This window comes from Pseudorasbora parva, chromosome 5 (assembly GCF_024679245.1).
Source record: "Pseudorasbora parva isolate DD20220531a chromosome 5, ASM2467924v1, whole genome shotgun sequence".
Lineage (NCBI taxonomy): Eukaryota > Metazoa > Chordata > Actinopteri > Cypriniformes > Gobionidae > Pseudorasbora > Pseudorasbora parva.
Window position 1 is genome coordinate 6,568,536 of NC_090176.1, and position 14,029 is coordinate 6,582,564.

General features: G+C 40.4%; 1 protein-coding gene across 2 annotated transcripts in view; it reads left to right on the top strand.

Annotated features, from left to right (window-relative positions):
- LOC137074996 (disintegrin and metalloproteinase domain-containing protein 23) overlaps positions 1 to 8,047 on the top strand; it is an 87,676-nt gene extending 79,629 nt beyond the window's left edge. The window contains exons 26-27 of one of the 2 annotated variants that reach the window (XM_067443119.1): positions 1,902 to 1,982; positions 2,121 to 8,047. In XM_067443119.1, the coding sequence (XP_067299220.1) occupies positions 1,902 to 1,947 (46 nt within the window). In that variant the 3' untranslated portion in view covers positions 1,948 to 1,982; positions 2,121 to 8,047. Of the gene's footprint in view, positions 1 to 1,901 lie in introns of both variants that reach the window. The other variant, XM_067443118.1, reaches the window with a different exon arrangement.
- The last annotated feature ends 5,982 nt before the right edge of the window (positions 8,048 to 14,029 follow it).

Genomic DNA, 14,029 nt, shown 5'->3' on the forward strand with positions numbered 1-14,029 from the left:
AGTGTAATCGCAATTACCTCAGCTCTCATCACTCCTGCAGTTAGTGCTCAGTGCTGTGATACTCGCGCGGAGACTCACTCATTATATTGAACACACACGTTCAGTTTTTATTTGTAGTGTCTTCTCTAACTCAGTCACTGTAATCAAGTTGGTGGCTTTGGGAATGGCCTCACAGGGCAGCAAAGCATTCTGGGAATTGTAGTCTTTCATCCCCATGGGACAAAAATGCATTTTCTGTCTTTTCTCAGGCTAGAAGACACGAAATTCAAAAATAATTTCACATTTCTTCTACATTGATGACCCAGTTTAAATACAGATTCATCTTCCCAGCGCTGAAGTACCCCTTTAACCGGTTTCAACCGGCTAATGAGGCTCGGTGGTCGGTCAAGAAAAGTTTCGTTTTCGCCATCCCTACACCTGCCATTAAAATATTTCAATATATGGCTATATGGTGTGCCACGTGTAAAAGCCCGTTGCAGCGTCTGTGTCTGAAGTTTGTTTCGACTCTGGCATAATTACTCTGAGAATTACCCTGGTCTGAACCGCGTCTACTACCGTCTTCCTCCATGTTTGTTTAAGTATTGCAGCGTGCATGGGCATGCCGTGGCGTGAGGTGCATCTCGACGTAAAATTCTGCCGTAAACGCCTTATCGTGGCATAAGCGATAGAGCCTTATATAAAACGATAGACATTTTCTATCGTCCAGACGATATATTTCGTCATATCGTCCAGCCCTAATTTCGACCAACAATACTCTGCATTATATTCATATTGCGTAACATGTTTGTCTCAAGCACATACGCACTTAGATCAGAGTGGAATATAGGCCTACGCCATTATACGGTTTTACATGCCTGTTTATTGCCATTAAAATACGGCACATATTTACTATGATTATGTTTGCTGCGATTATGTGCTTAATCGCATCAGTTTGATCAAATTATTCTGTTTACAAGGTAAAGTTTATTCACAATCTTTCCTAAATCTATGAGGGTGCATATAAAGGTAGTCAATGTCGTTAAATATAGTAAAATATCAGATAATTTGACTAATAATTTCGTTAGCTAATGTTGTAAAATGTCATGTGGGGTGACCAGAAACACAATGGTATTTATGATTAAAAAAAAAAAATAATAATAATAATATATTTTTTTAAAGATTATTGCAATGTGTGCTCTCATGTATTCAAAATGCAAAGAAAATATTTTAGCACTTTACAATACGCCCTATTAATTATTATCACGTTAGCTAATATGAATTGATATTTAATAATTAATAGTTCATAAAAAATAAAATGTGTCATTGTTAGTGCATGTTAACTAATGTAATTAACTGTTAACAAATGGAGCATGGCTAGAGTACATGACATTTTAGAGTGATTCAATTTAAAACTAACTTTACACAATTTATTGTATTAAGGTTTTTACCATATAAAACATACAGGTAGATACAAAATGTACATTTCTACTACATTTTTAATATTTTTTTCTTAATGTTGGACACACTTTTGTCACATCATTGCTCATGTCATCTCAAATGTCCACCTGGGTGCTTTGATATTTGCTGTCAGTGTAAACGGCCTCAAGTCCTGCATCCACAATAGTCCATTGCCAGTCTATCGTTCTTTATGTCCTGATCCGCTGACGTAAGGCTTGTTCTCTGTAGCACATATTGTTCTGCTTCAGTTCCACAATGTGTAAACTCTATACAAATTCATTACCTAAACAACACATTTCATGACCATGTGCCAATACTAAGTGAAACTGTAGACTTTGATTCTTCTCATTTGGATGCTGTGGAGCTGAAACAGAGTCTTGGTCGTGATGCATTTCTATCTCAGAAACGGCAGTGTTTTTTCCCAATTAACTTTTCTCTTCTTTCCTCTTCTTTCAAACAACAAGAAACGTCAAACGGCGAGGATACGATCCAAGTGCTTCAGCCATCTAGGGGACCGAAAGAATGCTCCAATCTCCAGAGCCTCTGTATTCTGACATTAGTTATACTTGAAAATATTATGCATAATAGTGAATACCTTAGTTGTGTAGCTCCACCCCCTTTTATAAGCCACACCCCTCTCTCAGAAAGCCAATGTAATGACATATCCTTGTCTCCCCCAACAGCCAATCAGATCGTTCTGACATTACAGAAGCATGACATCACACCAGTCTGGCCTTGGCACCTCTTTGAAGGTTTTGCATGTCTAATGCCCATATTCAGCATAACGACCAATGAAGACCATCAGTGATGTCAACACGAGCTCAGACGCCCTTCATTTCTTGATTGTTTATTTGACAGAAGTAATTGATAGCTGCATGGCTTAGCCTTAGAGAGACATGTTGAGTAGAATTATGGGATGGACTTGATTCTACATATAAATGGTCAGAGACGTCTATAGGAATAGTTCATCCAAAAGTAAAGATTCTGTCATTGTTTGGCCCCCTTTATGTTGTTGGGCATTTAAGATGTCAGCTCTTTGTATATTGTGAAAGTGGATGGCAACAAGCTCTAATAAGGTCAAAATTGCACAGTGAAAGTACCATAGTACACTATAAAGCACAGCAGAACTACACAGGAGTAACACAAACCAACTTTAACGCTGAAGACACCCGACAAAGTTTGACCGAGTGTCGACTAACCGTTAGTTGAGGTTTAGTTGACCAAAAATGTATTAGTTGGTTAGTCACAGAATAAAACCCTCATAGAAAAAGTCAGACATTGCATGAGGGAAAGATCATTAAAGTGTGTCAGGCGGGAAATCCAAACGTTTGCCTTTCATCCAAAGTATAGCACGTTTAACTGCATCACTCGGAGGCGCCGCACAATCGCTTGTATTTTTTCCTGAAAACAGCGGAAACAACTGAAAACACTTTGTCATTTTTGGTCATACAGATAAGAGTAATACATCAGTCCAAACTGTAAAGGGTCCACCTTTATTTGTGTAAATCCCAATAACAAGAAAACAAACAGGATGTGCTTTCTGCCGTCTCAGTCTCTTGAGCGTAGGGATGCAGCGATTACCGTATTTTCCGGACTATAAGTCGCACTTTTTTTCATAGTTTGGCTGGTCCTGCGACTTATAGTCAGGTGCGACTTATATATCAAATTTAATTCATACTGACTGACAAGAATAAACATATAGCCGCGAGAATGCGCTCTATGCTGCTCCTGTAGCCTAATATTTACTTATAGACAACAACTTAGAAAGACTGAACACAAACAAAATGCCCGCATAAAGAAAATCTTATTCTGCAAAATACAAACAGCATGTAGTAAAACATGCAGCGGAGAACGATTCTCACAGCGTTCGTCTCGCGCGGCAGAGCCTCTCCCGGCAGAGAGTTCAAGCCTCTGTGGACTCGTTCCTTCAGCTCTGGCCATCTTGCTTACAGTCCGCGAGTAGATTTCTTTTTCTTCTTCATCACAATTAAAGTAACCTCTGCTTTTCGCCAGTCCCTTACAAGTTTCTCACTCACTTCAAACTTTCTTTCTTCTGCTCGGGTTATGCAGTGAAGCGGGCACGAGCGAGTGCACGCGAGCAGGTGCTCGCATGCGCGCGCGGGTGCTCGCGTGCTTGCATGCGCGTGGCTCCAGCTCTGCCCTAATGCGACTTATAGTCCAGTGCGACTTATATATGTTTTTTTCCGCGTCAAGACGCATTTTTTGACTGATGCGACTTATACTCCGGAGCGACTTATAGTCCGGAAAATACGGTAACTGATTTCTCGATTAACCGCGCTTAACAATGTCACGGTAAATTAACCGTAAAGGCTCTGCTACACCGAGTGTTTCTTTTGCACGGAACGAACACTAAGGGTGCGTTCACACTTGTAGTTCGCTTCGTTTGGTTAGTTTGGTGCGGACCAAAAAACAAACATAATAGTCCTGGTCCGCTTAGCGTTCACACGGGCATTTTTAACAGCGAACCTAAAGTTACCGAACCAAAGGCACAGGGAGACGCTCACAACCTGATTGGTCGGTTTATATGACATAGGAGCTCGTTTACCGAACATGCAAAACAATGCTGTGTGCGGATTACACGCGCGGGCATTTTATGCGTGTACATATGGCATTATTTTTTACCAGAGAACTCATGAAGAGCTCATGAAATGTTCAAAACAACGCTGTGTGCTGGATTAAACGCGATCATTTAATGCGTGTACATGTGGCATTATTTTTACCCGCTGAGAACTCATGAAGAGCTCATAAAATGTTCAAAACATTCAAAACAGCAGCAGGATTTCCTCCGTTGTGCAAAAGAGACGGCCGTTCTGTCGTCTGTACCTGCTTGGGCAACACAGGAACTTTGATGAGAAGAGCCAGGAATGCTTTTTGTGTGTTTTTTCTAGCATTTTCGAAACATGCTCGTCAGACCAAATATTCATGAGGCACTTCCTCGTTGCTCCACGTTTGCCCTCTAACGTTAAAGTTACTCATTTTGGATAACGTACACCGATCTTTCCGTGTCGTCAAATCAGCTGCATTATGCGTGGCATCTTGACATTACGTCCGGTTTTTGGTCCGTTTACATGCCTTTGGTCCGTGTTGCATTCATATATCAATCGAACCGCACCAGAGTTCGTTTGGAAGCGGACCGAGACCCATCTTTTTAGCGGTCTCGGTCCGCTTGTTTGGTGCGCACCAGGGTTCGGGTGGCAGCGTTCACATATGTTCAAATGAACCGCACTAACCGAGCAACCGCACCAGGGTTCGTTTTAATCCAACCAAACATGACAAGTGTGAACGCACCCTAAGTTACACCAGTGGTTCACCAGACACGTCATGCAGTCACAATACAGATAGGTATCGCGTTTATTTCGTTTTTCCTTTATTATTCAAACTTGTAAACTATATCATGAATTATAATGAGCTCTGCTTCAGCCGTTCAATAAACATTAGAAGCAGAAGAAGAGTTAAATATATATGCGCAACGCATGACAAAGAAAGCAACATAAATATGCGCGCATGAGTAGAAAAAGCTGGACTCTGACCTGAAGCGTGCGCACACGCCTTTTAGACAACAAACATGCGATAGCCATTCAGTTCTTTCGTGGATTATTATTTGGGTTTGAATGGTCAAAAATATGTAAAAATGCACGGTCTGGCGAGTATTCAGGTAAACACAGTCGGAGATGTCTTTAGTGAGCGTGTACAGCTGAGGTAATTCGATTCATGCAGGTCTTAAGCCAGACCTAATATTCTGTTATTAATGTTAAGCAAACAATGAAAAATAGAAAACCACATCATGCTTGGCAAAATAACTAAAATATATTTATTAAAGGGTTACTTCAGCGATTAGCATATGGCTTTGTATCAGTAGAAACCCTGGAGTATATTCAAATGATTGTGCTTTCCCCCCTCATATCCCCCTGAGACGAGAGATTTATGCATTTTATTTCTGGAAAAATTCCTCCTATGATGCAAATTGACGATTTTTGCATCACAGGAGGAACGTTTGGCCAAAGGCTAAAGACTACAGCCAGCAGAGGGAGCCATTTCCGCATGTTTTGAATCCGCGCATGGGGGATGGAGATCACACTCACAGCTCAGCTCAGCTACAGGCACTCATTTAAACAGAGCTATGGAGAGCAATGTAAGTCTTTTAACTTCTTAAATTAATTTCTATGAAAGTTAAGCTTGTAAAGGCATGAACTGAAACGCGCCAGACTGAACTCGCGTTGTGAATGTATGCCACGAGTGTAGTCGCGATTACCTCAGCTCTCATCACTCCTGCAGTTAGTGCTCAGTGCTGTGATACTCGCGCGGAGACTCACTCATTATATTGAACAGACACGATCAGTTTTTAATTGTAGTGTCTTCTCTAACTCAGTCACTGTAATCCAGTAGCAGTGGCTTTGGGAATGGCCTCACAGGGCAGCGAAGCAATCTGGGAATTGTAGTCTTTCATCCCCATGAGACAAAAATACATTTTCTGTCTTTTCTCAGTCTAGAAGACACCAAATTCAAAAATAATTTCACATTTCTACTACATTGATGACCCAGTTTAAATACAGATTCATCTTCCCAGCGCTGAAGTACCCCTTTAAGAATCAGTGTATAGTTAAATTATAGAGTGTAGACAAGTAAGAAGTTTTATATTTGATTATTTAATTTCTTTCTTGACTTGCTACTGTTAAATAGACCTAATGAAGCTGAAAAATAAATATGTTCATATTGTTTGAAATTTGCATTTTTTGCCTATTTTTAAAAACAGATACAATTAAAAATCTTTATTATATTATAAAATATAGATTACATTTTTAAAAATATTAAATTACTTGAATCATAAAATAAGATTTTGGTCATCCCAACCTGTTGAGAAGTGAAAGGTTAGTGAATGATAGCATGATTGATAAAGTGATCTCTGTAAGGATGTTCACACTGGTATGTAGTTATTACAGCAATAAGAGGAGGGAATGGTCAAAAACCAGGACAGGAACATGCTGGCCAAGTGAATTTTTAGTTAAAAAATATAAAACAATGATTAATAAGTTCTGTTGTCATATTAATTATATTATCTGTTTTTTGTTTGTTTTTACCATGGTATCGATTTAGTATCGGTATCGAGGTATTTTAGTCTGGTATCGTATCGAAGTCATAATTTTGGTATCGTGACAACACTAGTACATCGGTTGTACACTCGTTATTGTGGTGCATTGTGGGATTAAATGAGAGCACACGATAACGTCTACTATGGTTTCGGACACACTACAAATGGCAGTGCCCTCAAATAATGCCCAATTTAAGGGTATAGTGGCGCGGACTAGCCGAGGTCAAACTAAACCGGGACAAGGAACAAGTCCATTCCCTCATTTTATTTAGTTTATGACCAAGAAGGAACAAATTAAGTTGTGGGAACAATTTTTGTGGCTTGAATCCATACTGAATAATGTTAGAAAAAGGGTATATGATGACAGAATTTACATTTTTGGGTGAATTATCCCTATAAGATGAATAACAGTTTTGCTCTTTCTAATTCATTATTTTTGTTGTTTGCTTTTTAACTGCGTTTAGCGCCCTTTTTTAAATGAATTTGCAAGACTAATTTGTTATATAAACACTTACATATTTATGTTTTTTTTTTTTTAAGCAAACATTAATATAAAGTGAAGTGGATTTCATATCCATCCTGTGCATTAAATGGTGTGTGTATGTTGTCTGTTATTGTTGGTCTCTGCTGTGGGGCTGTGCAGCTGAATGTAAGTCAACACATCTATAGATGCTGTACGTCACCATCCACTTTAAATGAGGAGGTGATTTGAAGCCAAAGACCTCAAGTAAAATGTACGTTTGGGATGTAATACACAGCACTTTACAGTGATATTGTTTCCTCTGCTGGGCCGAGGTATTATTATGGTAACTGATCAACTGAAATACATGCAATAACCCTGATCAGTACTTTGAATATGCCTGGTTTCATCTGCGTACGTAATTGTATTTAGTGAAGATATTATTCAGACCTTATTATATGGCCTTTCTGGTCCATCTCCCTCAGCTGTCAGTGCTGCTAACCCGACTGGAAGTGATTGCTTTGCTGCATGTATTCACTATAGTGGACTTATTACTCCGTAATGTGAAGTACGAGTGCCCAACCCCATAGGAATATGTATATATTATACACAGACACTGTGCTGTGCCTGTGCATGCCAGCTACAAATATTTTTATTTACTGTACTATGCAAAAGAATTTGCTGCACAAAGTGAAGGGTTAAAACAGTAAAATACCACATTGAAGTATTACAGGTGACCCTGATTTTAGCCATGATATAATAGTTATCTTCAGCTTCACATATCAGGAGAAATAACATATTTGTTGCTCATTATCCTTCATAAAAAAAGGAATGAATGTATTTTTTAGTTAATTAAAATAATTCCCAATTTACTTTTTTCACATTTGAGGTTTCAGGTGCGATTTTGGACCCTTGCCTTTTATATGTTCTCTTGTTTTCATCCTCTGTTCATTAGCCTAAATTTCCCTCCATTTACCTGCTGCTGTTACTCTGAACTATAGAGGAAGTCATCAAAATAATAAAATCAACAGTATTTTACACCTGGGCCTGTTGTTTCTCATTTCTTTTTTTCTCATTTACACAAAGGTTGTCTGACATGACATGCAAGAAATTTTTGTGCAGATTCTAAAATGAATAACAAAAGCTCATACGAGTACAAGCTTAAATATAAAATGTACACAAAGGTTGTCTGACATGACATGCAAGAAATACACACCAAGCTTGCTTTTTATATTTAAAGCTCCACTGTGTGATATTTTCCCCCATCTAGTTTCCCCCATCTACGGTGGCCGATTTAGTCACGGCTTCCAGTTCGACCTCTTCGGTGAGTGTTGCTTCAACTCAAGTGATGAGGTAATTTTTGAAAACTATTATAATTTGCAGTTATTTAATTTACCAAATGATCTATGATCAAATTAATCTATGTAAAATGAATAATAGTTTTACGTTTTCGTTATTTTTAACCATTTCATTGCTAACATCAGCTATCAGGTTCCCAGACGAATGCAAGCTAATCTTAGTGAAGTAACTTTTATTAGTGCTCTCGTTATTCTGTATATTGTACGACACCACTAGCGTAAGGCGAACAAATTATAATTCAATTCAAATATTAATCTCATGTTTTCAGTCATAGAACACGGATTTATGTTATAAGGTTTAAAAATATTTTTTCATCATTGACGCGAGGAAAACTATCCTAGACGTCGTTCTAGTGTTATGCACAGCACACCATGATATAATTAGCCAAGCAACAATAAAACTTCCAATATACACAAATAGGCTGAATTAATATTACCTGTCGAGAAGAAAGCAGGCAGCGTCGGCGTTCTTTTTAAAATCGTTGCTCCTCATGAGCTCTTTCTATCTTGGAAAGGCCACTCCAATATTTACTTTTGTCTTGTTGATTTGCCCGTCGCGTTGCCGTCTTAATTCTCTTTTCCGCTTCCTTGGCGACTCTGATACATATCCCGCAATGTTACTAGGTCCCCGACCCGAGTCGAATTCGGTAATCAATTCCGGGACGTGGTTGCTTTCACACAGAAGGCGACCCGGCAATGCTCCGGGAATATTGCGGGTCGGACGTGCAGTGTGAAAGGGGCTTAAGAGTGATCCTCCATCATCATATAGCAGCCTCAAGCAATCCTCCTTTTCACATTCGACACGGTGCCATCGAGTGTAAAAACGCGAAAAGCGAAGCTTGAATTTACGGGTATGTCCCTCTTTGGCTACTGTACTTTCAAGATGGAGGAGCAACATGGCGACCGCCATCCGAACCCTCAACACGTGTGTGTTTTCAATGGTATATTATAAAATTACAAGAATGCATAATTACTTGAAAGAAGTAAATATACATTAATGAGCACATATATTTTTGAAAGAACTAAGTGATTTTAGCTAAGAATAAACTAAAAAAGTTACACAGTGTAGCTTTAAGCTTGTATGAGCTTTTGTTATTCATTTGAAGGTACATTATGTGGCACCAAGAGAAAATAAAACGTTTATATGGCAGTTTTATAGCTTTCAGTTTTTTTTATAGTTTTCTTTAACAGATTCAATATAGATATTTGATCACGGATTTGCTTCAGAAGGCCTTTATTAACTTCTGGAGCCGTGTGGAGCTCTTTCATCATGGATAGATGCACTTTTATGTACTTCTTTATAACGCTGATTGTATTCATCTGAAAGAAGAATGTCATATACTCCTAGGATAACTTCAGAGTGAGTAAATCATAAATCATGGGCTAATCTTAATTTTTGGGTGAACTATGCCTTAAACTGTAAATGTTAAAGAGATTCCGGAAGAAGAAACCCCCCACTACTTATAGGCCTATGGCTTTGCTTCATCTGATTGACAAGGTTACTCTTGCACTTGAAAACCACGAATGTAGTTGTAGTATTTTTATAGATCTTTCAAAAGCTTTTGATTCAGTCAATCATTCATTTTTTTTTTTTGAAAAGCTGTATAAATATGGTTTTCATGATATTATACAATTAGTTGAACAGTTACATTTTTAATAGAAGACTTTAAGGTTTGCTATTCTAGCAAATCAAGATTACTATGTTCCTCACTGGTCCATTCTTGGACACTTATGATTTCTTATTTATGTTTCAAATACTCCAATAATATTTGCTGATGACACAGCCTTAGTTTTTTCTCAATTAAATTTGAATTTATCGATTAAGAATGAAAATGATAGTTTAATTGCTTATTTTAATTGTGTCACATGTATGCATGTCTTGTCCCTGTTAGTTTAGCCTGTTTCTCCCCTGTTTAGTTACTTAGTCATATCAATCACCTGTGCCTTGTCTTTCACCTGCCCCTCGTTATCCTCAGTTATCCTGTGTATTTAGCCTCCCTCACAAGCTGTGTGGAGACGCCGAGTGTCGTCTGGCCACCAGCTCCGTGCAGCACTGAGGATTCTCCATCTCCGCCTCCAGCCTCGGTGCCCCCTGCTCTGCCTCGATCCGTAGACTCTTCGGCGCCCCCCTTGGCTCCTCCCTCCCTCGGCTTCGCTGGGTACCATCGGTCATACGGCTTCTCCGGGCTCCCTCGTCTCTCCAGCTCCGCCTTGGTCAGTCGTCGACCTGCCTTAGCCTGCGGCTTCGTCTGGCTCCACCCTCCCTTCATCTACGCCTTCGTCCTCGGTCCCTCCGGATCAGCCGCTGCCCTCTGGTCCACTGTCTCCACCTCGGGTGCTCGTCACTGCGGGGACACCTCGGTCTCCAGGACCATCTGCGTCACGGGGGCTCCTCGGCTCCAACAGAGGCCTCTCTGTTGGTCCTCCCCAGGGCATTTTCATCATCCCAATCATCTCCTCCGTGGCTCCTCCCACCATCCACTCCGCCCAGGGGCTTCGTCCTGGCTGGTTTCTGGCACACCATCTGGCTCCTGCTCCTGGCTTCCCTCTGGCTTCTCCCTTTCCATGTCTCTTCCTGGACTCTGGTTTCCCCTCTGACCCTGTGTACCACTCCTGACTGTCAGTTTGGTGTTTCACGCCCTCCTCCTGAGCCCCCACCCACCCTCCTCTGATGTTATGTTACGGCACGGGGACGCACCTTTCCGGGAGGGGGCGTCATGTCACATGTATGCATGTCTTGTCCCTGTTAAGCCTAGTTCAGACTGCACGATTTTCAAACTCGTCGGGTCTCTGCTCTATTCACACTACATGAATATCTGGGGTATCATTCAGTCACTGCTGTGTTCACACTGACCGATGGTTTGACGACAGAGGAGTTCACACTGCATGACTGAACAAGAGGAAGAATCGCAGACAATTCTCTCTCCGGTGTGCAAACTACGTTTCCCAAACACGCGTGCGATGTGACGAGTAAACAACGCGAGATCACACGTGCGTCAGACCGGAGTTCTCGCGCGTGACTTGGAATTGTTATTTAAAATGATAAACTGCACAACGTTTGCTTCAAACTGTATGTGCGCTGATTTGTGGAGAAAAAGAAAAAAGATTATGGCGGAAGAAATTGTTGGAGAGACAGAGGGAGCCAGGATTTTGTTCTGCAAAGACAGTTTGAGGTAAATAAACAATTTTGTAGTGTGCTGCTGCTGCGGCTGGATCTGCAAATGTTTGGCCTTTGTTTCTGTTTGATAGAATTGTAAATATATCTATTAAAATACTGAAATTATGCTCTAACTCCTCCCTGAACGTCCTGCTGCCCTGTATCTTACTCTCTCATTGGCTGTCGGTGTAATTTTCAGTCAGAACGCAGTTCACACAGCAGGAGTCGCCGACAGGTCCAGATATTTAGCATGCCAAATATCTCACCGGCGTCTGCGACTCGTCGGCGATTCTCTCTGATCGCGTCTTTGATTATTCACACTGCGTGATTGTCACTCGCGTGCACGAGCACTGATTTGCTTATGATCTCGGGCATTTGTCGGCGATTTCACAAAACCTGTCGGCGACTCAAAATCGGGGCAAAAATTGGGCAGTGTGAACTAGGCTTTAGTTTAGCCTGTTTCTCCCTTGTTTAGTTAATTAGTCATGTCAATCACCTGTGCCTTGTCTTTCACCTGCCCCTCGCTATCCTCAGTTATCCTGTGTATTTATTCCCTCAGTTTGCCCTCAGTGTTTGTCGGTACTCATTAATGTCTAGCTGTGTTGCATGTTCCCCTGAGTTTGTTAATAAAATCCATGTTTATCGTTCTCCTTCGTCTCTGTGAGCTTATTAACAAATTGGTTTAATTTAAATAAATTATCTTTAAATATTTTTTTTTAAAAAGGAGGACGTCCGTCTCTGTGGTATGTACTGTATTTAGTGGCCTCTCCACATTTCTGTGTCTTTACTCGCAGTTTATGAGGACATGATTCGGTTTATGGACTATTGTATGCGACTAAACCTTAGCAGTAGCACGCAAAACGGTTTTGGACGTCAGACTAGTGTAACGCTATACACAGAACAACAATGGAGTAACCGTTAGCGCATTTGAATGACGAAGCACGCGATCGTGTCGTTTACTGATGTTTACTCACGTGACGATAGCCGACAGCACAGACATCTGAAGCAGTTTTACTCACCGGCTGCTTCCAAAGCAGGACCGAACCTTTATCGCTGGGACCGCTCCGTCAAAAACACACTTCTTTGGTATGATTGGCTGAAGTCCTGTAACAGCAGTGACCGGTGGAGATCCGCAATGTTGTGAAGCTTCCCGTCATTTCTGCGTTCAAATGCAGCGTTGCCTTCCCAGAATGCTGTACTGAAGCGTTGAAGTCGCTCGACGTCACCCATAGGAATAAAGTGGAGCGCGGCGCGTCATAAGTGTTCACGGACGACTGGATCTGCAGCTGAGAGAGTGTTTACGGCGTGCATTTCCTCTCTTGCTCTAGTCACGCGCGCGCGCCCTACTGGGAGAAGAGCCCGTACGGCCCATACAAGGACCTTCCGCTCTATCGACGTCAAGCTGAGCCATACTCGAAAAAAACTCTCCGAAACTTGTGAGAAACCGGAAGGAGTATTTTTAACACAGAAATACTCCATGAAACGTCCAACATTAGTTTTTGAAACTTTGTCTATGTTTAGGATGGGAATCAAGTCTTTAACAGTGTAAAAAGCTCAGTATGCATGAAACAGCATTTCACCCCCCCTTTAATAAGATATAGTATTAAAATATGGAATGGTTCACCCCATTTAGCAAGAAAATGTTCTTCTTTAATATGTTATAAAAGATGTATAAAGGATCATTTTATTGCTGCCTTGTAATTGTGTTTTCTATTTATAAGGTTTTCTAACTATAAGGTTTGTTTTTTGGTGTATATACATTTTTGTTGTAATTATTTGTATTCAGTCATACACATTCATATAACTGCTATTGTAATTCAGCTCTTTGATTAATTATATATTTTTTTATTTGTTTTTGTTTTGTTTTTGTTTTTTACTAATTGACAGCACTAATAAAAATAAATAATAAAGCATGAATGTCTTAACATGAAGAAATGTATTCATGTTTATTTTGTATTAAAAAATGATTGATATGTTGATGCGAGTTTTAGCAATGTATGTGTATTTAGCCTACCTCTGTCCTCCCCAAACCACTCCTCAGAGGGCTCCCGCTCCTGGATTTGGTACCCAGATGTTGACAGTATGGTGGGCAGCACCTCAGGGCAAAAGGTCCCGATTTGAGCCTGAGCCAGGAGGCCTTTCTGTGTGGATTCTCCATGTTTTCCTCCAGGTATTCTCCAGTTTCACCCACAGTTAAGAGCAAAGACATGCAGCAGGACAGCGTGTGTATGAGAGCCAGAGATGGACTGGCCGGTCCAGGGTGTTTTTTCTGCCTGTGTCCCGAGAGGATGGGACACGCTCCAGCTACCTCACAACCCTAAAACAAACACACACAAACATATTCTTAAAACATTATTTATTTGTTTTAAAAAACAAATGTCTGATGGTGAGAAATGAATGCCATCATTTTTATTTTGGGGTCAAACTAACCCTTTAATTTTAACCCTGATAGTTTAGGAATAGCTGCATAAACTCATTAGGAGACCAAATTAACCCATAATATTACA